Genomic DNA, 27263 nt, shown 5'->3' on the forward strand with positions numbered 1-27263 from the left:
TTTGTAACACCTCATAGGTGACATGATGCTTTTTTTTTGACTTGACATTCACTATTGTCTTAATTAGATCAAATGCACCCATGCAAAATTATAACACTTGAGGAATAATAAAGCATATTATCTGTTTTTTTTTCTTCCCCCCCCCCCCCATGTTTCCGCACTGGAGAATGACATTTTTTCATATTTCAGAAATAAACATTATTAATATAAAATAAGTGCAAAACATTTTACATTCATTGTCAATACATTTAGAATTGGGTTAATAATCACTGACATATCTCATGAAATTTGTTTTTGTGATGTATTATACACAAATTTTATATGAAGGAACACAATGAAAACAAAGTCCATTTTAGTACAAAATGGTCATGGTTTTGCTATACTGAGCAGAGGTAGAGATGAGGATTGTGCAGGTTGGTTCAAGAATGGAATGGTTGAAAGCCATGAGACCAGAAGTTGTGGCACCAGAATTAGGTAGCTCAGCTCATTGAGACTGCTCTACCACTCCATCGTGGTTGATTTAATTTCCCCTAATATTCTTCTCCTCCCTTCTCCCTGTAACCTTTGACACCCTGACTAATCAGGATCTTACTAGCCTCCACTTTAAATATACCTAATAACTTGATCTCCATAGATCCAATCTACTTTGGCTGAGGATCTATTCTTTCTCATCTCTGTTCTGAATGGATATCTCTCTATCCTGAGGCTGTGCCCTCTGGTCCTAGAATTTCCTACTCTATGAAATACCCTCTTCAAATCCACTCTCTCTAGGCCTTTCAATATGCAATATGTTTCAATGAGATCTTCCCTCATTCTTCTAAGCTCCAGCAAGTACAGACCCAGAGCCATCAAATGCTCCACATACATTAACCCTTTCATTCCTGGAATTATTTTTGTGAGCCTCCTCTGGAACCTTTCCAATGCAAGCATATCCTTCCTTAAATAGGGGCCCAAAACTGTTCACAATACTCAAAATGTCATCTGAACAATGCCTTATAAAGCCATGGCATTACATCCTTACTTTTGTATTGTAGTTCTCTCAAAACTTAGGCTAACTTTGCATTAACCTTCCTTGCCACTGACTCAACCTGCAAGTTAACCTTGGGGAATCCTGTACAAGGATGACCAAATCCTTTTGCAGCTCTGATTTTTGAATTTTCTCGCTGTTTAGAAAATAGTCTGACTTCATTCCTTCTACCGAAGTGCGTTTCCTGACACTATATTCCATCTATCACTTCTTTGCCTATTCTCCCAATCCATATAGACTCCCTGCTTCCTTAACACTACCTGTACTTCCACCCATCTTCCTATCGTCTGCAAACTTGGCCACAAAGCCATGAATTGCATCATCCAAATCACTGACATATAATGTAAAACCAAGTGGTCCCAACACCGACCCCTGCAGAACAGCACTAGTCACTGGCAGCCAACTAGAAAAGGACCTTTTATCTCCACTCCTTGCCTCCTTCCAGTTGACCAATCTTCTAATCCATGCTAGTATCTTGCTGGCTTTTTTAAAAATCGCGTCTTCAAGTACCCTGAAAATTGATTCAGCATCTTCCTAAGCACTGAATTCAGGCTAAATGGCCTATCATTTCCTTTCTTCTGTCTCTCTCACCTCCTTCCTCTTAAAGAGTGGAGTGGTGTTTGCAATTTTTCAGTCTGCTGGAACTATTCTAGAATCTATTGATTTTTCTAAGTTCATTACTAATGGCTCCACTATCTTTTCAGCTGCTAATTTCAGAACCTTTAGGGTGAGGTCCATCTGGTTCAAATGGATTTTGTATCTTTAGACCTTTTAGCTTCCCAAGCACCTTCTCTCTAGTAATAGCAACTACACTCAGTTCTACCCTCTGACACTCTCAAACACCTGGCCTTCTACTAGTGTCTTCCACAGTGAAAATGGATGCAAAATATTATTAAGTTCATCAGTCATTTCTTTGTTTCCAATTACTGCCTCTCCAGCATCATTTTCCTGCAGTCTCATATTTACTCTTGCCTGTCTTTTACTCTATATCTGGAAAAAGCCTTTGGTATCCTCTTTTATATTATTGGGTAGCTTACCTTCATATCTCATATCTTTTCTCCTAATGGCTTTTCTAGTTTCCTTCTGTTAGCTTTTAAATACTTCCCAATCCTCTAACTTCCCACTTATCTTTGCTTTATAATATGTCTTGTGTTTTGTTTTTATGCATCATCCTCCATTTATAATTCTTCTTGATCTTTGGGATGTATCTATCCTGTACCTTCTGAATATCTCCCAGAAACTCCAGCCATTGCTGTTTGCTGTCATTCTTGCTAGTGTCCCATTCCAATCAACTTTCTCATGCCTTTGTTTTTCCCTTTATTCCTGTATTTCTCATGTCTCTGGATTTCCCTTTACTCCACTGTAATACTAATGCATCTGACCTTGGCTTCTCCCACTCAAACTACAGGGTGATTTCTATCATATTATGATCATTATCTCCTAAGGGTTCTTTTACCTCGAGCTCCTTTAATCATATCTGGGTCATTACAAAACACCCAATCCAGAATTGCCTTTCCCCTAGTGGGCTCAACCACAAGCTGCTCTAAAAAAGGCATTTCATAAGCATTCTACAATTTCTTCCTCCTGGGATCCAGCAATAACCTGATTTTCTCAATTTACCTGCATATTGAAATTCCCTATAACTATCATAACATTGCCCTTTTTACATACCCTTCTTTTATCTCCCATTGTAATTTGTATCCCCCATCCAGGCTGCTGTTGGATGCATACATACAACTCCCATAAGGGTCTTTTTACCCTTGCAGTTTCTTCACTCTACCAATAATGATTCCACACTTTCAGATCCTATGTCAAATCTTTCTGAGGATTTGATTTCCTTTTTATCCACAAAGCCAATCCACCCTTTCTGCCTACCTGCCGTCGTTTCTATGCAACGTGTACTCTTTGATGTTAAGCTCCCAACTATGATCTTCTTCCAGCAGTGACTCAGTGATGCCCACAGTGTCATACCTGTCAGTATCTAAATATGCTCCAAGATGATCTAACCTATTTTGTATACTGTATGCATTCAAATATAACTCCTTCAGTCCTGTATTCATTAGCTTTCTACCTAACTCTATATTCTCTCTTCAAGACCTCCTCCCTCTATTGCTAATACTGATATGTAACATGACATCTGGCTGCTCATCCTCCCCCTTAGAATGCAGTGGACCCTATTTGAGACATCCTTGACCCTGGTACCTAGGAGGAAATGTACTATCCTGGGGTCTCTTTCACTTTGATAGAGTATTTTGTTGCTCCTCTAACTATGGAATCCCCTGTCACTACTGCACTCCTCTACTCCCCCTTCTCTTCTAAGCCACAGGGCTGGAGTCAGCGCCAGAGATCCCACTGCTGTGGCATCCCCCAGTAGGTCATTTCCTCCCCCGACCAACCTCCAGCAGCATCCAATGCGGTTTACCTGTGGTTGAAGGGAACGCCTACAGGGATACTCTGCATTGGCTGCCTATTCCCTTTCCCTCTCCTGATGTTCACCCAGGTACCTGCCCCCTGCAACTTGGGGGTGACCACCTCCCTGTCGCTCCAGTCTATCCCCTCATTCTCCTGTATGAACTGAAGGTCATTGAGCTACAGTGCCAGTTCTCCAGAATGGAAGTAGCTATTCTAAAACCTGGCGATGTGAGACTTCAGGACTCTGTACCTTCTGTTCGATGAGAGCTGTGAGAAGATAGCATGGTCTGGATAGGCCTGGTGGTCTTAGATACACATGTTTCCTCCTTGAGGCAGCACCTTCTGTAGATGCTATTGATGTTGGGGAAGGACACATTGGATTGAGACTACTACTCCCTGCATTTTCTTGCATACTAGTACATTCAAATTGCCAAAACACACCATGATGCAACTTGTCAGAACACCTCTAACAGTGCATCTTGTTTGCTTTCAATTTTTTATAATTTACTAAAAAAATACAGAAGAACAAAGAGCAAATGTCTTTACATGCATGGTCAATATATTCTGTAGCGTTATTGTGTGTTTTAAATCATAGCACCGTTGTCACTTGTTGCTCCTTGGGGTGAGACACTATTTCAATATCAATTATTGTGTAAAATCCTCTACAGCTGTAATGCAAATGGCATTTTGTCTGCATTTATGCAGCTTGTTTATCATTGGGTAAAGGTTGTTGGTTGTAACTTGTGCAAACAGCTGATTGGTTTACTATTCTCATGCCCAGTCCAATTGCCTTCCTCCCTTTGAAGTCTATGTGAACAGTTTGGAATTGTCAAAGTTCATACAGGTAATGCAGCCTCAGAAGGTAATAAAATATGTTGGACTACATGTTCATACCCCCCACCCCACTGTATGAATTTGCATGCTTTGACCTCCATGTCTAAAATTCCTCCTTTTGATTTCAGCGGAATTGAATTTTAGATTATGCTCTTGTCTCAGCTCATCCCAAACAGCTTCATAACAGGGGACACTCTGATTTAAGAGCTGCACCCAGGGGTACATGCATCAAGTGCTGCTGAAAGGTCATCATTTCGGCAAAAGATATGGATGAGGAATTGGCGCAGGGGGCAGAGTTTTAGATTTCTGCCAAAACTGTTGGCCTTGCAGCACCGTGAGATAAGGGAACTGCTGACTGGCGCATTCAAGACTACAAGATCATGAGCTGAGGGATGCAGAGAAGCTTGATGTGACCAATGCAGTTGGTCTGTGGGAAAGGACAGCAGTTGAGGCCCCTCCTACTACTGCACCACGGAGGGGCTGAGTTGGGTGGGGAACACCCTCAAACATTGAAATGTCATATAACCAACCACAAGAGGTCACATTAGTGGCAATGGTGCTATGGCTCTGGGGAAAAGAAACTAACACTGCTGAACGTATTGACCATTAATGTGAAATGTTTTGTGCTATTTTTATTCCTTGGTATATATTTACCAATTCCTTGGTAATTATGACTAAAACTTAGTTTTGAAGTGTAAAGATAGTGGACAAAACCTTGCCACCGAGACAAAAAAAACTGCTGACAATACGTTTCCTCCCTGGAAATTCAAGTAGTACAGTAGGGTCTGAAGAACAATGTGTTTTACAAGGAGGAGGTGGCAACTTTGAAATGCTTTTTGAATCTGCCACGTACTACAAGCCCAACACCCCCCCTTTTTTTTCTCTACCTCCTCCTAGCTAATTGCTAGATTAAAAAGTGCAAAGAAGAGGGAACAAATCTCCTAGGGCTGACATTGTCTTTTAATTTTCTGCGGATTCCTAAAATAGCTTTCATTTAAACTACTACATATATTTGGCTTTTAAAAATCCCATAAATCAATATCAAGCTAACTGCAGTAATTATTACAAGTTAGAGCATAATTTTCAAGCTGAAAGCTCCATGTCGAATTTTAGCATATGCAAACTAGGCAATTCTAACATGTATAGATATTAATATTGAGGATCAGGTAACGAGGTGCGAGGTATGAATAATACATTAGCAGTGGCTGTTCTTTATGAAAGAAATGAATTCAGCATGTAATCTAATTAGTAAAGGCAGTCTATTAAAGCCAGTGAAAAAGCAGCCGTCCTTGAAATAAGTTTATTTACAGTCTCTCCCAGTACTTCCAACAATTTCAGGAATGTTACCATTGATGTGGATGTTCATTGAATTTTGCTGTGCATTTCAATGCTAGCCAGGACTCACTTTATAATACACTACCCTCTGCATCCGAGGTTTGTGGGTTCAAATCCCACCCTGGAGAATGGAGAACAAAAGCCTAACTGACATGCCAATGTAGTACTGAGGTATTGCTGCACGGTTGAAGGTGCACTTTTAAAAAACAGTGCTAATCTGGCAACTACTTGGGCTCTCAGGCTAACAAAGATTATATACCGATGTTTCAAAGGAAGACAGAAGGATTGGCCCCAGACTCCTGGCCAATTTGGTCACTTTTCAGATCATTGTGTGAGTTTTCTCTGTGGAAATGGTTTTGTCTGTACTATGCACCACTAGCCATATTGGTGTAGCATAAGGGTGTAGCTAGTAAAGTAACTGCCCCACAGTTTCAGTGACGCAAATTCATTCCCGACCAACATATACAATGCTATAGGAACTTAGCAGGTCAAGCAGCATATATACAGAGGAATAAATAGTTGATGTTTTGAGCCAAGACCCTTCATGAAGACTGGAAAGGAAGAGGGTGGAAGTCAGAATAAGAAGGTGGAGTGAATGGGAAGGAATACAAGCTGGCAGGTCATAGGTGTAGGGAACAGTGGGTGAGTAGGGGAAGGGGGGGATGGTGTAAGAAGCTAGGAGGTGATAGGTGGAAGAGGTATAGGGTTGAAGAAGTAATCTGATGGGAGAAGACAGTGGACCATGGAGTAAAGGAAATGAGGTGGGGAACCAGTGTGAGTGATGGCCATGTCATGAAATTGGGGAGGGAAATCAGAGGGAATGGCTACTGGAAGTTGGAGAAATTTATGTTCATGCCATCAGTTTGGAGACCACACGGATGGAATATGAGGTATAGCTTTTCCAACCTGAGTTTGGTCTCATCGGGGCAGGATAGGAGGCTATGGACAGACATGTCACAATTGGAAGGACAAGTTGAATACAAATTGCTGGCCCACTGGGAGATCCTAACTGTTGTGGTGGATAGAGCAAAATTGTTTGACAAAGTGGTTCTCCACCAATCAGCATCAGGCCTTGCCAGTGTGGAGCTCTGGTGATGTCTGTGTGGAGTTTGCCCTATGACCAGAGGTTTGTCCCACATTCCAAAGACATGCAGATTAGTAGATTAATTGGCCATTGTAAATTCAGATTCAGTTTATTGCCATATACACCAGAGTGCAATGAAACTCCTCACTCACAGAGTAAACAGTGTACATAGTAACAACAATAACAGCAATGAATACAGCAACAAGTACAAAACACAGCGGAGCTAAGATTGTGATGTAATTTTTTTTTCTCTTTTCCAGTTCCAGACCAGGAAGACCTCCAAAAAGGTCCCAGAGTGTTACATCCCCCGAGAATTCTCACATCATGCCGCACACTGTCCCTGGCCTCATGTCTCCAGGAATGATTCCACCGACAGGTAAAAGGATTCACCTTCACCTTGACTATCTTGAATTAAATGCAAATATTTTACCAGCCTGACTACCTAATATGATCACTAGAACTTAATGGATCACTTGCGCATCATCTTGTACTCCGAAATTCTACAAACAAATCCTTCTCTCTTTGTCCGCTGCATGTGGGAAGTGTTATGACCTCAAGACGTTAAGGGAGGTGTTCATTAGAGTTCTTCTTATTCTCAGCTTGTCAATGCATAACCAGAGTGTAATTGAGGCTGGTAGAACAGGACTGGGCCTTGCTCTCAGGCATGTGAAAAATTGTTGGGCTAAACAGTATTCAGATTTATTCCGGGGCTCCTGTGCTATAGTGCGGAAGTGAGAGCTTTACAATAGACTTTTTTAATAATAAGAAAGTTAATAATTTTTCTTCTGTGCTTTGTTTTGAATGCATAGAGTTGCATTTAAGAGAAAAGATTAGGGCAGCATGGTAGTGTAGTGGTTAGCACAATGCATTACAGTACCAGCAACTGGGGTTCAATTCCTGCAGGTGTCAATAAGGAGCTTGTAGCTTCTCCCCTTGACCACGTGAGTTTCCTACAGGTGCTTTGGTTTCTTTCCATAGTTCAAAGATGTACGGCTTGGTGGGTTAATTAGTCATTGTAGATTCTTCCACGATTAGGCGAGGGTTGCTGGCCAGCATGGCTCAAAGGGCTGGAAGGCCTATTCCACACAGTATCTCAATAATAGTAAATTTAAAGAAAAGTACCTGGCTGCTTGATATAGTGTTTTTTTTTCTCCCCCAGGTAAGGGGGAACTAGAAACAAGAGAGCACAGGTTTAAGTTGAGAAGTGGAAAATTTAAAAGGGACCTGAGGGGCAACTTCCTCACGCAGAAGGTGAGGTATATATGGACCGAGGTGCCAGAAACTATTGTTGAGGCAGGTACAATACCGGCAATCAAAAGACAGTTGATTAGTATATGTATAAGAGGGGTTTAGAGGGATATGGACAAATGGGACTAGCTTGGTGGGTATCATTGTCAGCATGGATGGATGGCAGAGGGGAAGAAGCTGTTCCTGAATTGCTGAGTGTGTGTCTTCAGGCTTCTGTACTTCCTTCTCAATGGTAACAGTGTGAAAAGGGCATGTCCTGACTGGCGGGGATCCATAATGATGAGCACTGCCTTCCGAAGGCACCGCTCCTTAAAGATGTCTTGGATACTACAAAAGCTAGTAGCTATGATGAAGCTGACTAATTTTACAAGTTTCTGCAACTTATTTCGATCTTGTGAAGTAGCAACCCCCCCACCACCCATAGCAGATGGTGATGCAGCCAGTCAGAATGCTCTTGTAGAAGTTTGTGTGTTTTAGTTTACAAACAAAATCTCTTCATACTCCTAATGAAATATAGCCACTGTCTTGCCTTATTTATACCAGCATTAATATGTTGCATCCAGGTTAGATTCTCAGAGATATTGACACCCAGGAATTTGAAATTGCACACTCTCTCCACTTCTGATCCCTCTGAGGATTGGTTTATTCTACCTTTTGGACGTTACTACAGTTCAATGCCTGGGAGAGTACACTGATTAACGTTTGCTTATCCCATCAATGGATTTGGAGGATTTTGCAGGGGCAAAGTTCACATTGGTCCTGTTGTGCTTTAAGGTGCCTGTTGTAGGTAAACCAAGTTTCTGAAACATGAGGTGTGAAATCACTGCTGCAGTATGGACCATGAGATTCAAACACAGTCTTCTCAGACTATAGTTACCATGATAGATTTTATCACAGACAGAACATGGAAAGGTTCAGCACAAGAACAGAACCTCTGGCCCAAGATGTCTGTGCCAGCTATGATATCAATCCAAACCACTGGTTGCAATGGTCTATATCCATATGTCTGTGCCAGCTATGATATCAATCCAAACCACTGGTTGCAATGGTCTATATCCATATGTCTGTGCCAGCTATGATATCAATCCAAACCACTGGTTGCAATGGTCTATATCCCTCCATTCCCTGCTTGTCCATATGGCTGGCTGAATATCTCTTAGATGTTATTGTCTCTGCATCCACCACGTTCCCTGGCAACACATTCCAAGCACCTGCCCCTCTCTGTGTAAAGTCTGCTTTAATCTTTCTTTCTCTCTCTCTCTCACACCTTTAAAATTATGCCCTCAACATTTGACATGTCATACATTCGAGTGGCTGTATTGGGACAAGCAAACGTTCAGTCTGAAACAAAAGCATGATTGCCTCCCTTTTTTGAGTTTACATTTTTTCAGAATCTTGTCAAAGACTGTTGTCACTGAACTGTGAGGTGGGGTGGACTAGTAGAGGACTTTCATTTATTATCTCATAAACTAGTCAGCAATGACTTGGGGGATATCCTGCAAGTTTCACCCAAACAAGTACAGAGTACAGATGTGCATGGAATGGGCTGCCGGCAGTGGTGGAGGTAGAAATGATAGTGTCTAGTAAGAGACTCCTGGATGGCTACGCGGAGCTTAAAAACATAGAGGGCTATGAGTAAAGCCTAGGTAGTTCTAAGGTAGGGACATGTTGGGAACAACTTTGTGGGCATACTGCAGTTCAGTGGTTGAGATTGGGGTGACCTTGGGTCTTCAGTGGAGGTACATCTTGTTGAACAGTTTTCCATTTTATTCTGTGGATTAACTTCATTCCTGCAGGAAGATTATTAAAGGTGAGGTAATGCAATGTGATGAGATTGGGTACAAGGTAAACATACAAATGCATCCTTCTCCATAGTGCTTCTCAATTTGCAGTGAATGTCTTTGTGAGTAAATTAACTTGGTCAATATATTGAGTCTTGATTTGAATTTGGTTGTAATTCATTATAACTTGTGATTGTTATTCCTTTGTGAATTCTTCTTTGCAATTTTGTGCCATGGAAAATATATAAAATATTTTACTTAAGAAAGGAATAAAGATACATTCCTTCCAGCTAAGAGTGTTCACTATGTGCAGCAAATTAAATAATTGGTTTAATTGCCAAATTCAGAAGTGAAGCAAGTGTAAGTAAATGAACAAGCTTAATATTACTTTCAGCTGTCTTTTCTGTGCAAAATAACCTGAAAATACTTTTCACTGCCATTATGCCACTGGAAGACAACAGAAAGAATTAGTAAAGATCTATGCTTGAAAAGGAGTACTCAACTGGAATTCCTGATCACAAGGCTTTCTGAAGGTCAGTGAGAATCTGAACAACAGTGTAACAAGGCAGTGAGAAGAAAGGAGATATTCTCTGTATGTGGTACCAAGTGCCCTTTTAATAGCTGCGGTACACCAAGGGAATAAATTCCTTCAGATAGCCATTGCCATTAAATTAAATCCAGCAAGCCAATAATTATGCTTAACTATGTTCATCAATCCTGATGAAGGGCCTCAGCCTGAAATGTCAACTGTACTCTTTTTCCATAGGTGCTGCCTAGCCTGCTGAGTTCCTCAAGAATTTTGTGTATGACGCTTAACCTAAAGTGGTTTTGATATTATCTATGTCAAGAAAGCCATTGACATCTTTCGCTGAAATGCTGACATTCTTGTATTAAATTTAATGGAAAATCATGAGAGCCTTTCATAAAACTTTCCTTACAGAGATATCCAAAGCCACTGACAAGCTATGTACTAACACTATCGATGGAGAAGGTAAGGGGACATTCAATAACTTTGAAATCAAGTTCTCTAACTCACTATAGGAGCTGGCATTGAAGAAATGAAAGAAAAATGAAAATTACAGAACATCTTATATACTCCAATGGTTGTTGTGTATTTTAGTTGTTGTTTTACATGATTGGGTTGAAAGCATTCATTAAAGTTTAAACCAACATTCATAACCATACTTTCACAAAACTAATCCAAAAAATATTGAGTGTATTTGGTTTCAGGTGCTGGATGTATGGTGAAATGATAACAAGGTTACAAATGATCTATTGGAGGAACTCAAGTGGTCAGGCAACATCTGTGGATGGAAATGAGCCATTGATATTTGGGGTCAAGATCCTTCAAGACAGTCCAGATGGAGGGTCTTGAGGTGAAATGTTGACCATCAGTTTCCTTCCACGGAAGTTGCCAGACCTTTGAGTTCCTCAGCATCTTATTTGTTAGACCAGATTCCAGCACCTGCAGTCTCTTGTGTCTCTGTAACAATGAAGTTGTGAAGGAATCTTTGTCAGAAGCCACTCCATGATAACAACGTATGTTATGAAGTAATCTTCGTCAGAAACCATAAATATGGTGGTTTGAGATTGTTTCTTTTCCAAGTTTAATGCACAACTTCATAGGCATAATTTTTGTGCATTAAATTTAAAGCACACACACCTTGTGGGGAATAATAACCAATACAGTACATAGGAATACTAAGTGAAGAATAGTGCTAGCTGCACTCTTTTGTAAAATTTTGCAAAATAGGATGGAAAATGCATTTTGTCACCAACAGAGTGTGAGTGTCCTTATTAAATTCAGTCACAAAATGCTGGAGGAACTCAGCAAGTCAGGCAGCATCTATGAAAATGAACAGACAGTTGATGTTCTAGGCCAATGCCCTTCATCAACTGCAAATTACTTCCCTCTGTTATATTCAGCGGCCTGACTGAGGAAGGTAAACATGCCTTGCGCTGTCTTTACTACCTATCCAATTCTATTGACACTTACAAGCAACTATGGAGTTGAACTCCAAGATCCCTCCTGAATATCAATTCTCCGAAGGGCCCTGCTGATTACTGTATAATTTGCTCTAGCAATTAATTTCTCAAAATGCAAAAAAATGAGTTGAGTCTTTGGAAAAAGCAGGGTGCGTAAGCAGCTATTGCTGTTGGGGTACCCAGACATGAGGAAAGAACAGAGGCCACACAGATCAGGGTTAGGCCTCTGAAGGGAAGAAAGAGAGGGAGAAGCATTTTCAATGGAAGCTGGTATCCACAAATAGTCCTGAAGAAGCAAGTTTCTGCCCTAAACCTCAACAGGAAGAGAATGTTGTATCTGTAACTTGCCCTTCCCTTTTAATATGCCTGAGTTCCATAAGCCTGTACACATCCCCTCCCATTGGCTGTGCAGAGGATTGCGAATGGCTTTGGATGGTGACCTTAATTAGTTCTAGATCCACAAGAGACTGAACTAAACTGGTGGTATCTGTGCTGGATTGATTTAACAAGGTCAACAACAGCATGACAACTGTATCATCCAGGGAAGAGGCAGTGGGTTAGATCTCCACGCAGCTTCCATCTGTGCCCAAAATAGCATCTCAGTAGTCCCATGCTCGGTGTTGTGACAACCGACAAGCCCAGATAACTGATGTTTGCACCTATGATGGGATGGGTCTGAATTTTGACTCGGCCAACTGAGTGGCATCTGCTGGAGCTAAAATATTATTGAGGTATCAGCTGTCAGTGTTGGGTATGCAAACATGGACAACGCGTTAAGTTTTGTGCTGGAAAGAAAGACGCAAGGTTCTGCGCAAGGTTGGAGCTGTGTGACTCATCTTCCCTGAGGTTTAATGCCAGTGTTTCCAGCATTTCATCACGCACTCCCATCAACCATCATCTACAGGAGGCTCTCTCGAAGTTCCCAAACAAATCCACTGCAGAGAATTTGTGCAGATACTACTTGAGATATAAAGGTTCAGTTTACAAGTTTTCACACTCATGCTATTGAGACTTTGAGGTATGCATCTCCACTTTACAAATCTTTTTTTTCTTTCCAATGAATTGCATACCAGTCTCCTTTCAAGGTGGTATTGGAGCCTAAGTACGCACAGTTACTGCCAGCCTGCTTTTATGATTAAAAGGTGCAGAAAGGAGGCCTTGGAAGATCATCAGAGACACCAGTCACCCCAACCATAAACTGTATCAGCTGCTTCCTTCTGGCAAATTGTACTGCAGTATTAAAGCCAGGACCAGCACGCTATGGGAAAGCTTCTTTCTATAAGCCATTAGACTTATAAATTCACGTCTGTACATTGCGACAGAGTTGTAACACAAAGATTTTTACTCCCTCACATAGGTGGATATAAGAGTTAAATAAATTCAATCCAAATTCGATTCAGAATGTTTGGCGAAATAGAAATATGTACTGTTTTGTATGAATGGTATTATCTTTTGAGCATTGAATGTAAGAATCTGGACCAATATTCCAGGGGTGAAGGAGTGCTGCGCTGTCATGGAACCTGCTTCTCAGAGGAAATGTTGAATTGTTCTCCCATTTGGAAGTTCCCATGGCTGGAACATACAACATCAAACAGTAAAGCACAACACAGGCCCGTAAGCTCACAATGGTGTGCCAAACTTTTAACCTGCTGCAAGATCAATTTAACACTTCTCTCCTGCATAGCTCTCCATTTTTCTGTAGAAAAGTATTTGAAATACCACCAGTGATCTTTCCAAACAGAATAGTAGTAGAAAGTGAAACAGCTACAGAAATTTTAATGAGTGTGTAAAAGAATGAACAAGATTAGGGTAAGTGAGAGAAAATCTGCAGATGCTTGGAATCCAAACACTCAAAATGCTGGAGGAACTCAGGAGACCCGGCAGCATCTATGGAAAAGAGTATGGTCGACATTTCGTGCCGAGACCCTTCAACAGGGTGAATGCATATTGAATGTTTGGTGCAGATATGGTGAGCCAACAGACCTGTTTTCATGCTGTCTAACTTTCTGATTTTACGATCCTGATTGTGGGAGTTTGCTGTGCTTAAAATGACTGTTGTATTTCCTGCATTACAATGGTGACTACATTTCAAAAACACCTTTTCAGCTATAAAGTACTTTGCGATAACATGACAGGAAAGCTACAAGAAGCAAGACTTTTTATACATGTATCATTTGCATCTTACTGCAAAAGCTCACAGGGTCCTATGAAAGTGTGGACACAGCAGGAAATGTATTGTAAAACATCAAACACCACTGACTCTCTTCAGAAACAAACTCCCATGTCAACTGCTACCTAAGCCTTTAAGAGATTAGCTACCTCAATTTGCTAGGATATTGGTGACAGGAGCCGTTATTAATATAATAATACATAATATCTAGTAGATGGAGCTCGTCAGCCTGGGAAGGCAGTCCATCTAAGAGGGAAAGCTCTGATTTCAAACCTCCGCTGCCTTGCGGCCAAACCCACTCATGGGAAAGGCTTTGGGAGTAAACCCTGAGGGTAAATCCGAGCTGGAGTCCCTAAGGCAGTCCGACGTTGCCTTCAACCTCGTTCTGGCAACTCCTGCGACGACACTGGTGCCAAGCTGTATTGGCCTTTGCCCTTCCCTTGGACAACATCGGTGTCATGGAGAGGGGAGACTTGCTGCATGGGCAACTGCCAGTCTTCCATACAACCCTGCCCAGGCCTGCGCCCTGGAGAGGACACTCCAGCGTCGCCTCACCGCGATGGCACAACACGGAAAGCAGCAGTCTACCGGTTATAAGCCTGCACTCGATTGGCCTAGAGCAAGGCACAGGGGTTTCTTTCGACGGAGGGAGAGACTATTGCATCTCACTGGACAGCTACTGCCCACGTCAAGCTGGGCAGCCCCCAGCCAATTAGGTGCTGTCCCGCCACAGTCCGCCTGCTCCACTGGGCGCGTGGGGCTTAGGGATATAAGTAGCCCGAACTGCGGACTGTAAATACTGCACCATCCACAACAAGAAGACAAAGAAAGAAGCCAGTACTCAGACTAGGATGCTGGAATACACGGACCATAGCCACTGGTATATCAGACGACCTTTGGGAGATCAGCGACATACGCAAGACAGCAGTGATTAACAATGAACTGTTGAGGCTCCAAGTGGACATCGCAATGCTTCAAGAGACATGTCTCGCAGAATCGGGAACCTTACATGAGAGAGACTATACCTTCTTCTGGCAAGGGAAGGGCTCAGACGAGACTAGAGCATGGTGTTGGCTTTGCCATGAAGAACTCGCTGCTGAAGATGGTAGAGCCAAGTGAGAAAGGGATGGGGTGGATTTTCTCACTTTGACTCCACACATCTGACGGGCCTGTCAACCTTGTCAGTGTCTATGCCCCAACTCTCTACAAGAGACGCAAAGGAAGGGTTCTACGACCAGCTCTCAGTGATAATACAGGAGATCCCAAGTCAGAAACAGTTGCTGCTACTTGGCGACTTCAATGCCAGAGTGGGCGCTGACCACGACTCCTGGCCAAGCTGCCTGGGGCGGTATGGGAATGGCAGCGTGAATGACAATGGGCAGCGACTACTCAAGCTTTGCATGCTCCATGAATTGTGTGTCACCAACACCTACTTCCAGACCAAAGCTTGGCACAAAGTGTCTTGGCGACATCCCCGCTCCAAACACTGGCACCAGTTAGACCTGATAATCACAGGACGCCGTCACCTGAGAAACGTGTTCATGACTCGCTCCTTTCAGAGTGCCGACTGCGACACGGATCACTCTCTGGTTTGCTGCAAGATCAGACTTTGGCCGAAGAAGATGCACTGCTCCAAGCCTCCAGGCAAGCAGCACATCGATGCCAATAAGACACAACACCCAGACAAAGCTGCAGAGTTCATCAAGTCACTGGAGGATGCTCTCCTTGCAGACCCACCAGAACGAGATGCTCAGCAGAGATGGGACTCTCTCAGGGACACTATCCACAGCACTGAACTCACAGCCTTTGGGAAGAAATGGGGCAAGACACAGGATTGGTTTGAAGTGAGCTCAAGTAAGCTCACTGCTGTCATCGAGGTAAAGCGTGTTGCACTACTAGAGCACAAATGCCACCCCACCCAGGCAACACTGCAAGCGCAAGAAGCAAGACCCAGGAAACAGCCAGATGCTGTGCATTGGCTACTGGCTACAACTATGCGAAAGCATTCAGTCAGCATCTGACACAGGCAACATCCGTGGAGTGTACGAGGGGATCAAGAAAGCCATCAGGCCAACCCAGAGAAAGAAAGCACCATTGAAAACCATAACAGGCGAGACCATCAATTATAAAGGCAAGCAGATGGAGAGATGGGTGGAGCATTACTCTGAACTCTTCTCCAGAGAAAACAGCATCTCGGACAGCATGCTAGATGCTGTGGAATGTCTGCCTGTCATAGAGGAACTTGATGCATTGCCGACTGCCGGAGAGCTGAGTAAAGCCATCGACAGCCTGCCCACTGGGAAGGCACCAGGATTGGATGGCTTTCCACCAGAGGCCATCAAATATGCAAAGGGCATCCTACTAAACCACCTGCATGAACTACTGTGCCAGTGCTGGACAGAGGGAGCAGTGCCACAAGGCATGAGAGACTGCAACATTGTCACCCTATATAAGAACAAAGGGGACAGAAGCGACTGTAACAGCTACAGGGGAATCTCCTTGCTGAGCATCGTTGGGAAGGTCTTTGCCCGCATGGTCCTGAACAGACTGCAAAAGATAGCCGAAAGGGTATATCCCAAGTTTCAATGCGGTTTCAGGTCAGCACACTCCACAATCGACACGATCTTCTCCCTTCAACAGCTAAAGAGAAATGCAGAGAGCAAAGACAACCACTCTACGTCGCTTTCATTGACCTTATGGAGGCCTTCGACTTTGTGAGCAGAGACGGCCTGTTCAAAATCCTCACCAGGATTGGTTGTCCCCCGAGGCCTCTCAGGATAGTTCAGTCATTCCACACAGACATGAAGGGCGTCTTTCAGTTCGGCGGCTCTTCTTCGGAGGCCTTCAACATCCGCAGCGGTGTGAAGCAGGGCTGTGTGCTTGCCCCCACCCTGTTTGGCATCTTCTTCGCAGTCATGCTGAAGCACGCCTTTGGAACATCAACTGATGGTGTCTACCTCCACACCAGATCGGACGGGAGGCTCTTCAGTCTGTCCCGGCTGAGGGCGAAAACCAAAGTTTGTGAAGTACTCATCAGGGACATGTTGTTTGCAGATGACGTGGCACTGGCAACACACTCTGAAGAGCAACTGCAACGCCTCATAGACAGCTTCTCAAGAGCCTGCCAGGACTTCAGCTTGACCATCAGCCTGAAGAAAACCAACGTGTTGGGCCAAGGCGTTGAGCACCCCTCTGCCATTACCATCAACAACTACGAGCTGGAGGTAGTTCACGAGTTTACATACCTTGGCTCCTCCATCACAGACAGCCTCTCCCTAGACCCCGAGATCAACAGAGGGATCGGACGAGCAGCCTCAACATTTGCCAGGCTGACAGAGTCTGGGAGAACAGAAAGCTGACGACACGCACTAAGGTTGCAGTCTACAGGGCCTGCGTCCTCAGCACACTGCTTTACGGCAGCGAGACCTGGAGCCTCTACTCCAGATAAGAGCGGCGTCTCAATACTTTCCACCTTCGCAGCCTGAGATGCATACTGGACATCAAGTGGATTGACCCGAGTCGCCAACAATGAGGTCCTGGCCTGCGTCCAGATACCCAGCCTCTTCACCCTGCTCCAACAATGCTGTCTCCACTGGCTGGGCCACATACACCACATGTCAAACAGGAAGATCCCGAAAGACATGCTGTACGGGGAACTGGCCTCTGACAAGAGAGCATAAGGGCAGTCCCATCTTCGTTTCAAAGATGTCTGCAAGAGAGACATGAAGTCACTGAACATGAACTTTGAGAGGTGGGAGGACATTGCAAGCGATTGCTCTCGCTGGAGGCTGGAAGTACGCAGCGGTCTAAAAAAAGAAGAGAAGCTGAAGCTTGCTGCTGAAGAAAAGCACACTTGCTGAAAAAACAGCACCTAGGCAACACCAGAGGACAGCGCCTTCAAGTGCAGTCGCTGCAGCCGAGACTGTCACTCCCGTGTGGGCCTCTACAGCCACAACGGACGCTGCTCTACCAACACAGACTGAAGCAAGACTTTCCATGGGCAGATCCATGGTCTCGCAAGACTAACGGATGCCACCACATAATATCTGACACTGAACTATGTTAAGTATATTTTATGACAAATGATAAAAAAGATAGAATTTACAGAATACTTTTAAAAGGAACATAGAACATAGAATAGGACAGCTCAGTACAGGCCCTTTGGCCCACAATGTTGTGCCGACCCTCAAACCCTGCCTCCCATATAACCCCCCACTTTAAATTCTTCCATATACCTGTCTAGTAGTCTCTTAAACTTCACTAGTGTATCTGCCTCCACCACTGACTCAGGCAGTGCATTCCACACACCAACAACTCTCTGAGTAAAAAAACCTTCCTCTAATATCCCCCTTGAACTTCCCACCCCTTACCTTAAAGCCATGTCCTCTTGTATTGAGCAGTGGTGCCCTGGGGAAGAGGCGCTGGCTATCTACTCTATCTATTCCTCTTATTATCTTGTACACCTCTATCAGATCTCCTCTCATCCTCTTTCTCTCCAAAGAGTAAAGCCCTGGCTCCCTTAATCTCTGATCATAATGCACACTCTCTAAACCAGGCAGCATCCTGGTATATCTCCTCTGTACTCTTTCCCCAATACTTCCACATCCTTCCTATAGTGAGGCGACCAGAACTGGACACAGTACTCCAAGTGTGGTCTAACAAGAGTTTTATAGAGCTGCATCATTACATCGCAACTCTTAAACTCTATCCCTTGACTTATGAAAGCTAACACCCCATAAGCTTTCTTAACTACCCTATCCACCTGTGAGGCAACTTTCAGGGATCTGTGGACATGTACCCCCAGATCCCTCTGCTCCTCCACACTACCAAGTATCCTGCCATTTACTTTGTACTCTGCCTTGGAGTTTGTCCTTCCAAAGTGTACCACCTCACACTTCTCCGGGTTGAACTCCATCTGCCACTTCTCAACCCACTTCTGCATCCTATCAATGTCTCTGCAATCTCTGACAATGCTCCACACTATCTACAACACCACCAACCTTTGTGTCATCTGCAAACTTGCCAACCCACCCTTCTACCCCCACATCCAGGTCGTTAATAAAAATCACGAAAAGTAGAGGTCCCAGAACAGATCCTTGTGGGACACCACTAGTCACAATCCTCCAATCTGAATGAACTCCCTCCACCACCACCCTCTGCCTTCTGCAGGTAAGCCAATTCTGAATCCACCTGGCCAAACTTCCCTGGATCCCATGCCTTCTAACTTTCTGAATAAGCCTACCGTGTGGAACCTTGTCAAATGCCTTACTAAAATCCATATAGATCACATCCACTGCACTACCCTCATCTATATGCCTGGTCACCTCCTCAAAGAACTCTATCAGGCTTGTTAGACACGATCTGCCCTTCACAAAGCCATGCTGACTGTCCCTGATCAGACCACGATTCTCTAAAAGGAAGAAGATTACCAGCTTGAGGGAAGTTATTCTGAAACTCAGGGATGTTTTATTTGAAGTCACAACAGTCAATGGTAGAACAATTTAATATGTAGATGGTCAATAGGGCAGGAGTGGTGAAGATTATGAAGAGATTTCCAAATGAGAATTATAAAATCTGCCATACATATTGGGTAATGTAAAATTGCCTAGCCCATTTGTCCTTGTCAATGAGCCATCACCTTGATCCACTTTGTACTAAACATACTCTAAATAACTACAGGAAGTGTTAGAAATAATAAACAATTCAGGCGGCATCTGTGGAGAGGGAAACAGAGTTAATGCTTCAAGCGGATAATCTTGCATCTTATTTTCTGATGGATCATTGAACTGAAGTGCTAACTTAAATTACTTTCTCCACAGCTGCTGATGAATATTATCAACACTTTAACTTGTTACTGGTTTACATCATCTGTGATGTTTTCATTTTCTGATTTAGTCTAGCAGAAATCCACTCGGGGTCAGCACTGGAATATCAAGTATGGGCTGTAGAATATCCTTCCTGGTGTTGAAGCAGACACCTTAATGTTAAGTTCAAGGTATACTTAGCGGATAACACAAGCAAAGATGACCCTTGTATTTGCACAGTGCTATAATCTGATATCAACATGCACATGATAGCCCACAATACTAAAATTATTCCTCTCAACATTGACATCAAACAATTCTGCTCCTTTCCTTCAAAATCTGGAAAAGTCTATCTTGGAGGGTTGAAGGGCTTTCTATTTTTGGAAATTAATTGGACTGACAATGCTTGAACTATGGTTTTGTGTAATGTATTAATGAAAGCATTGAACAGTTGCTGTAATTCTGTTCTCCTTTCATAAGTTGAATGAAAACTACATGGTTCCAGATTTGGGTAGCCTTCAACCTGATGGCATGAACATCAATTTTGGCAGCTTCCAGTAATTTTTTTACCCCTCCCACTTCCCTCTTCATTTCTCCAATCAGGACCCTTCTTACCTATTCTCTTCTCACCTGTCTATCACTCCCCTGCCCCCCCCATGTGCCTCCTCTTTCCCTTTCTCCCATGGTCCACCCTCCGCTTCTTCTCCACCTTTTTACCTTTTTCTGCCAATCACCTCCTAGCTTCTTACTTCATCTCCCGTCCTGCAACCACCTGGTTTCACCCATCACCCTCTAGCTTGTCCTCCTTCCCATACCCCCATCTTCTTATTCTGGCATCTACCTCCTTCCTTTTCAGTCCTGATAGGGAGTCTTGGCCCAAAATATTGATTGTTTATTCTTTTCCATAGATGTTGTCTGACCTGCTGAGTTCCTCCAGCATTTTGTGTGTTGATTTTGATTTGCAGAATCTCTTGTGTTCCAGTTTAGTGGTCATGTTATACATTAATTGAACATACTTTGTAATAAATCTCCAGAAACAGGACCACAAGTCTTATTGAACTTCAACAGAGTGTGTAAATGGCTCCATTGTAGTTCCCTTTGTCTTATACCAAGGCACGACTTAATGTTGCCATAAATATATAGTTCTATATACCAATTAGAAGAAGGCAATGCAGATCACTTGTGTAGAAAAATTTGCCAAGACCATTCACGATCCTGAAAATGCCATGATTGCTGATGTCATACAACATGGCACATAACGAATGAGTGATATACTGATTATTACCAGAATAATTCATCAATTATTGAATCATTGTCAAATTATGCATTTTAGTTTCTGGAAACCCGCATATAAATGTTAATTATGATCTGTGCCATACTGATGTATGGTTTTTCATTTTATACTGTGGGGTGTAGAATTTGTCTACATTAATTAAGATAATTTAGCAAGTTAAGATTAAAATTATGAGAGGCATAGATATGTAGCTATCTTTTTCGAAGATTGGGGTGGGAGGGGAAAGATTTAAAAGGCACTTAAGCAATATTTCTTGTAGAAGGTGGTGAGTATAGAAATTGTCAGAGAAAATGGTTGAGGAAGATGCAATGATGTCATTTAAGAAGCACTTGGATAGGTATATGGAAGGGTGGGGTTTTGAAGGATATGGGCCAGAAGATGGAAATTATATCTAATAGAGTGGGCACTATGGCAACACACATCAAAGTTGCTGGTGAACGCAGCAAGCCAGGCAGCATCTGTAGGAAGAGGTGCAGTCGACGTTTCAGGCTGAGACCCTTCGTCAGGACTAACTGAAGGAAGAATGAGTAAGGGATTTGAAAGTTGGAGGGGGAGGGGGAGATCCAAAATGATAGGAGAAGACAGGAGGGGGAGGGATGGAGCCAAGAGTTGGACAGGTGATTGGCAAAAGGGAATACGAGAGGATCATGGGACAGGAGGTCCGGGAAGAAAGACAAGGAGTGGGAGGGACCCAGAGGATGGGCAAGAGGTATATTCAGAGGGACAGAGGGAGAAAAAGGAGAGTGAGAGAAAGAATGTGTGCATAAAAATAAGTAACAGATGGGGTACGAGGGGGAGGTGGGGCCTAGCGGAAGTTAGAGAAGTCGATGTTCATGCCATCAGGTTGGAGGCTACCCAGACGGAATATAAGGTGTTGTTCCTCCAACCTGAGTGTGGCTTCATCTTTACAGTAGAGGAGGCTGTGGATAGACATGTCAGAATGGGAATGGGATGTGGAATTAAAATGTGTGGCCACTGGGAGATCCTGCTTTCTCTGGCGGACAGAGCGTAGATGTTCAGCAAAGCAGTCTCCCAGTCTGCGTCGGGTCTCGCCAATATATAAAAGGCCACATCGGGAGCACCGGACACAGTATATCACCCCAGTCGACTCACAGTGAAGGGCCTATATCAGTGTTGTATTGTTCTATGATTCAATGACTCTACGAATTAGCGAGATTTATTTTCTAATGTTATTTTTAAAGTAAATACATTATTCTAATAAATTATTTTTGTCTGCTGTTAAAGAGGTGCATCAAAAATTAGTGGCTACAATTTACTTGAGGCATATTTGCATCTTTCTGCACCACGTCACCTGCTCAGTCAAGCATATCCACTCAAGAAGTCTTAATACTATACACCTGCAGTTTACAGATGTCACATGAATCTCCCCGAATTGCTGGTTTCCAAGATTTTTACATTTGCCATCAGAGATAAAATCACATCACAAATGTTCAGGCAGCAGATGTCTTTGTATTTGTTTCTGTACACAACTACAATTAAAACCCAATAAGATCATTTGGATGTGGTGATTATTAGACAAAGTCATATTCACTCTTGCATATTGTTCCCAGCTGGGTGGAGATAAATTTGAGCTTCAATAATGCAAGATTGAAAATAGTTTGTGAGGTTAATTCATTCTACTCTATCAGGTTTTGAGCATTTTCTTTTGTAGTGAACATTTATTTCATTTGGCAGTTGAAAAAAACAAATCTTGGGGTCAGTGTTTTGAGACCTTTGAGCCTGGGCTTGTTAGATCTAGTGAAGAAAGTGTCTTGTTATTCCATTAGCTTAATATTATCTTTTACCTGAATTACTGAAATTACTCTCCAAGGTACAGCTTTCTGAGATTTGCTATTACAGAGACATTGGCCCTTTAAAGAGAATAGGATAGACCAGGGGACAAGATTGCTGATATCCATGATTATGGAATGACATTAAATGTCAGGATGTCTGTGAACCTTGATGAAGTTAACATCAGACTTTTAAGTTAGGGGACTGCTTCACCAAGCACCTCTGCTCCATCTACCGCAAGTGGAACCTCCTGGTTGCCAAACATATTAATTCCCATTCTCATTCCTGTTCTGACATGGCAATCCATTGCCTCCTCTTGTGCTAAGATGAGGCCATCCTCGGTGAGAAGCAACAATTTGTATTCTGTCTGGGTAGCCTCCAACCTGAAGGCAGGGTTATTGATCTTTTTCCCTTTCGCCAAAAAATTCTCTTCCCACCCCCCCACCCCCAAACTCTTGTTTCCTAGATTCTCCACTCTGACTTCACCTGCCTATAACCTCCCCTCAATACCCTCCTTCCTCCCTTTCTCCTATGGTCCATCCTCCACCTCCAGCCCTTGACCTTTCCCACCCACCTGGTTTCACCTATCACCTCCCTGCTAGATTCCTTCACCTCTCCTTGCCTTTTGTTCTGGCATCTCGCCCCTTCCATTTCAGTCCTGAAGAAGGGTCTCGGCCTGATTATTCACTTGCATTGATAGTGCCTGACCTGCTGAGTACCTCCAGCATTTTGTGTGTGTTGCATCTTACTTTGGAGTTAGTCATGGTTCAGAAAAAGGAGTTTTATTTCTTCCTTTTGTTACAACTGCACAGGGTGTAGTGAGACCACACCCCAAATACATTGCATCATTTTGATTTCCTTATTTAAAAAGGGGGCAAACTTGCTTTGTAGGCAGTATAGCAGATGTTTACTAGTTTGTTTCCTGGAATGAAGGGGCTGATTTATGAAGAGACTTTAAGCACAGTGGCACAGCTAGTAGAGCTTGTGCCGCTCAAATCCAGTAATCCAAGTTCCATTTTGACCTTCGATGCTGTCAAAGAGGAGCTTGCACCTTCTCTCTGTGATTATGCAGTTTTTCTCGCTCACTTAACTGAGGATGAGACAGAAGGTTGGGAGGTTAGGACTACAATGTACTTATCAATCAAATAAAAGCTACAAATGTCCAATATAAGATCAATGTATACTCTGATCCAGTTTCTGCCAGGCAAATTGGTGACTGTAAATTGTTCCTCAGTGGTAGAATGAGTGAGTTGATTGAAATGTGGGGAGAATAAATGCAAGGACTGTAGAATTGGTACAAATGGGTGTCAAATTGTTGCTATGGATACAATGAGCTGGGAGACCTGTTTCTATACTCAGTTATCCTTGGAGATTGTGCCTATAGTCATTGGAGTTCAGAAGAATGAGAGGTAAATCATATTGAAACTTGTTGAATCCTATTAAGAGTCAAAGGCAGTTTCACCAAGTTGTTTCTGAGACATCTGGAACTTTGAAGTGTAGCTCCAGATAAGGTGAAATTTCTTCTCTCAGTGGATAGTAAATCTTCAGAATTCCTTGCTCCAGCAAGCTGTGAAGGCCAAGTTGCTTACTATTTTTAAGATCAGGATGAACATATTAGTTCTGTTCATTAGGGAGACAAGCATTACGATGGTAAGATCAGCTGTTATTTCAGTGAATGTTTAAAAACTATCGAAAGTCAAAGGACTAGATAGGGTGGATGTGGAGTAGATGTTTCCTATGTTGGGGGTATTCAAAACTAGAGGGCACAGCCTTAAAATTGAGAGGTGACCCTTTAGAACAGAGGTAAGGAGGAATTTTTTTAGCCAGAGAGTAGCGAATCTGTGGAATGCTCTGCCACAGACTTTTGTGGAGACAAAGTCTGTGGGTATATTTAAGGTGGAAGTTAATTGTTTCCTGATCGGTCAGGGCATCAAAGGAAATGGTGAGAAGACATGTGTATGAGATTGAGTAGGATCCAGGATCAGCCATGGTGGAATGGCAGAGCAGGCTCAATGGGCTGAATGGCCTAAATCTGCTCTTATGTCTTATGGTCTTGTGGTCCAAGTTTCAGGGACCACATAATCTACTCTGGTCCTATTTCTTTCTTTCTGATATTCGCCCTCACCTGAGGGGGGGGGGGAAGATCTCCAAGTTCAAGTACTAGTTGAGAGACATGAGCAGAAAAATCTAGGCCAAAATCTCCATTCCATTACTGAGAGAACTGTGCTGTCCTGGGTCTCATCTTTGAGGCCTTAATCTGATAAGTAGACATAAGAATTCCAATTGCACATTGTTGAAGAAGAATGGGTTAATTATCACTGGTGTCTTGGCAAATATTTATATTGGAATCAACATTTCTAAATCAGGCTATTTAGCCCTTTTTCACAATAATGTCTGTGGTGGATGGAGATATGACAGCTGGCTATCAGATTTCCTGTATTACTAGAGAACCACACTTCAAAAGAGTTTCATAAGCTCTATCTCTCTTTGGTGCTGCTGAAAGATATGAGAAAGGCACTGCAAAACTGCAAATATTCCATTCTAAACACAAGACACTCTGCAATTGCTGCAAGTCTTGAGCAACAGAACAAAATGTTGGAGGAACACAGCATCTATGGAGGGGAATAAACAGTTAACTCGGCTCAAATATATGTTTTTTTTCCTGTCACCAACCATATCTAAGGTCACATCTGTGGCATAGCATCTTTGATAGTGTAGCACTCCCACAACACTGTCATACATAGTTAACTGAGAATCAGAAGGAGGTTGGGAGGTTAGGATCACAAATGCATTTCTTAATAAAATATTAGCGACAAATGTGCAATATAAAGTCAAAATTGAGTTTATTGTGTTACATACCCCTTAACTGGGTTGCCAAACCAGCAGAAATGGACCACTTAGTTGGAGTCTGGTTTAACAGAAACTAATAAAGTTCTATTAAAGAAATAAGTAACACAGTGCTCTAATCGTAAGGATATAAATGCAACAGGTTAGCAATGATAAAACACACATGTACACAGAACTAGGGTAATAGGAATCAACCAAGCTCTATCGCAGTCTAGGGGTAAAATGATCAGTCTCAAGTGACGCAGAGTTCAGTTCAGCTTAGTACAGTTCGCAGTAATCGCTGTTGTGCCGTTGGTGAGAGAGAGAGACAGAGAATGCAAATTTTGATTCAAACAGACCTTTGATGTTCTTCCCAGTTAGCTTTTATGTCTTCTGTGGTCACCGACTGTGATCCCTCCATTCCGGATACGACCGTTCTTTCGCGGTGAACCCGGCACCCAGGCAAGGGCGGACACACACCAGGTTCCCGCCAATTGTTCCTTTTCACCCTGTCAGTCTATGGTCAGTTCCCTCGAACCAGACCTCCAACTCGCACCAACTTGTGGGGGCACACTGCTCTTCCAGGGTCTCGTGATCTCGTGGTGTGTGTCGTGCCTTAACAAACCTGTTCTTTTTATCCCCCTGCTGGGGTATCGCCTGTCCATCAAACTTCAAACAGTTCAGGTTCAAAGCAACTGGTCTGTCAATATTCTGAAATGTGTTTCTTTCTCGTTAATCTCTGTCTTCTCTCTAATTAGCATTTTGAATGTTTCTACATTGTCTCACATCTCTCTCTCATTAGCATCAATCTTCTGATAACTTGATTTTTCGTCACAATTGTCATTTGTACAAGTATATGTATGCACAGGTAAATGCACAATTTACCTGTGTATGTGTGTGTGTGTGTGTGTGTAAATTAAAAAAATACAAAAAAAACAGTGCAGAATAGGCCCTTTTGCCTCTTCGCACTGAGCCACTGCCACCCCAGATTTAACCCTAGCCTAATCAAGGAAAAATTTACAATAATCAATTAACCGACTGACTGGTAAGTCTTTGGACTGTGCTAGGAAGCTCGAGCACCCATGGAAACCCATGCATTCCATGGGGACAATGTACAAATTCCTGATGAGAGGAGGACATCAGGATTGACTATGAACTCCAATGCCTTGAGCTTTAATAATGCCATGCTAGCCACTGTGCTATAAGCAGCATTCACAAGAAACACATAAATTATATTTATGGTTACTGGCTGCCTAGGGCATTCACGGCTGTTATCATCACAGCGGTGTACATTCTGCCGCAGGCTGATACTGACCTGGCTCTCAAGGAACTGTACGAGACCATCAACACGCTGGAGACCACATACCCAGAGGCTGCCTTCATCGCCACCGGTGACTTTAATCGAGTGTCGCTGACAAAACTCTCTCTGAAGTGAGCACTCGTGGAGATAACACACTTGACCACTGCTACACTCACTTCCGCAATGCTTACAAAGTTGTCCTTCGCCCAGCTGTAGGAAGATCAGATCACTCTTGGATCCTGCTTTTGCTGACGTACAGGTAGAAGCTGAAACAAGAGGCAGCTGTAGCTAAAACCGTCCACTGTTGGTCTGACCAGTCGGCCTCCATACTGCAGGACTGCTTTGATGACATCAACTGGAATGTCTTCCAT

At 43.0% G+C, this 27263-nt stretch overlaps 1 protein-coding gene across 6 annotated transcripts in view; it reads left to right on the plus strand.

Annotated features, from left to right (window-relative positions):
• The window catches only part of LOC140198011 (dachshund homolog 1-like), a 582914-nt gene that overhangs the window by 212702 nt on the left and 342949 nt on the right, over positions 1-27263 (plus strand). For 4 of the 6 annotated variants that reach the window (XM_072258800.1, XM_072258799.1, XM_072258803.1 and 1 more), the window contains exons 2-3: positions 6953-7068; positions 10662-10712. In XM_072258800.1, coding sequence (XP_072114901.1) covers positions 6953-7068; positions 10662-10712 — 167 coding nt within the window. The remainder of the gene's footprint in view (positions 1-6952; positions 7069-10661; positions 10713-27263) is intronic. The other 2 variants (XM_072258801.1, XM_072258804.1) reach the window with 1 other exon arrangement.

This window comes from Mobula birostris, chromosome 5 (assembly GCF_030028105.1).
Source record: "Mobula birostris isolate sMobBir1 chromosome 5, sMobBir1.hap1, whole genome shotgun sequence".
NCBI lineage: Eukaryota > Metazoa > Chordata > Chondrichthyes > Myliobatiformes > Myliobatidae > Mobula > Mobula birostris.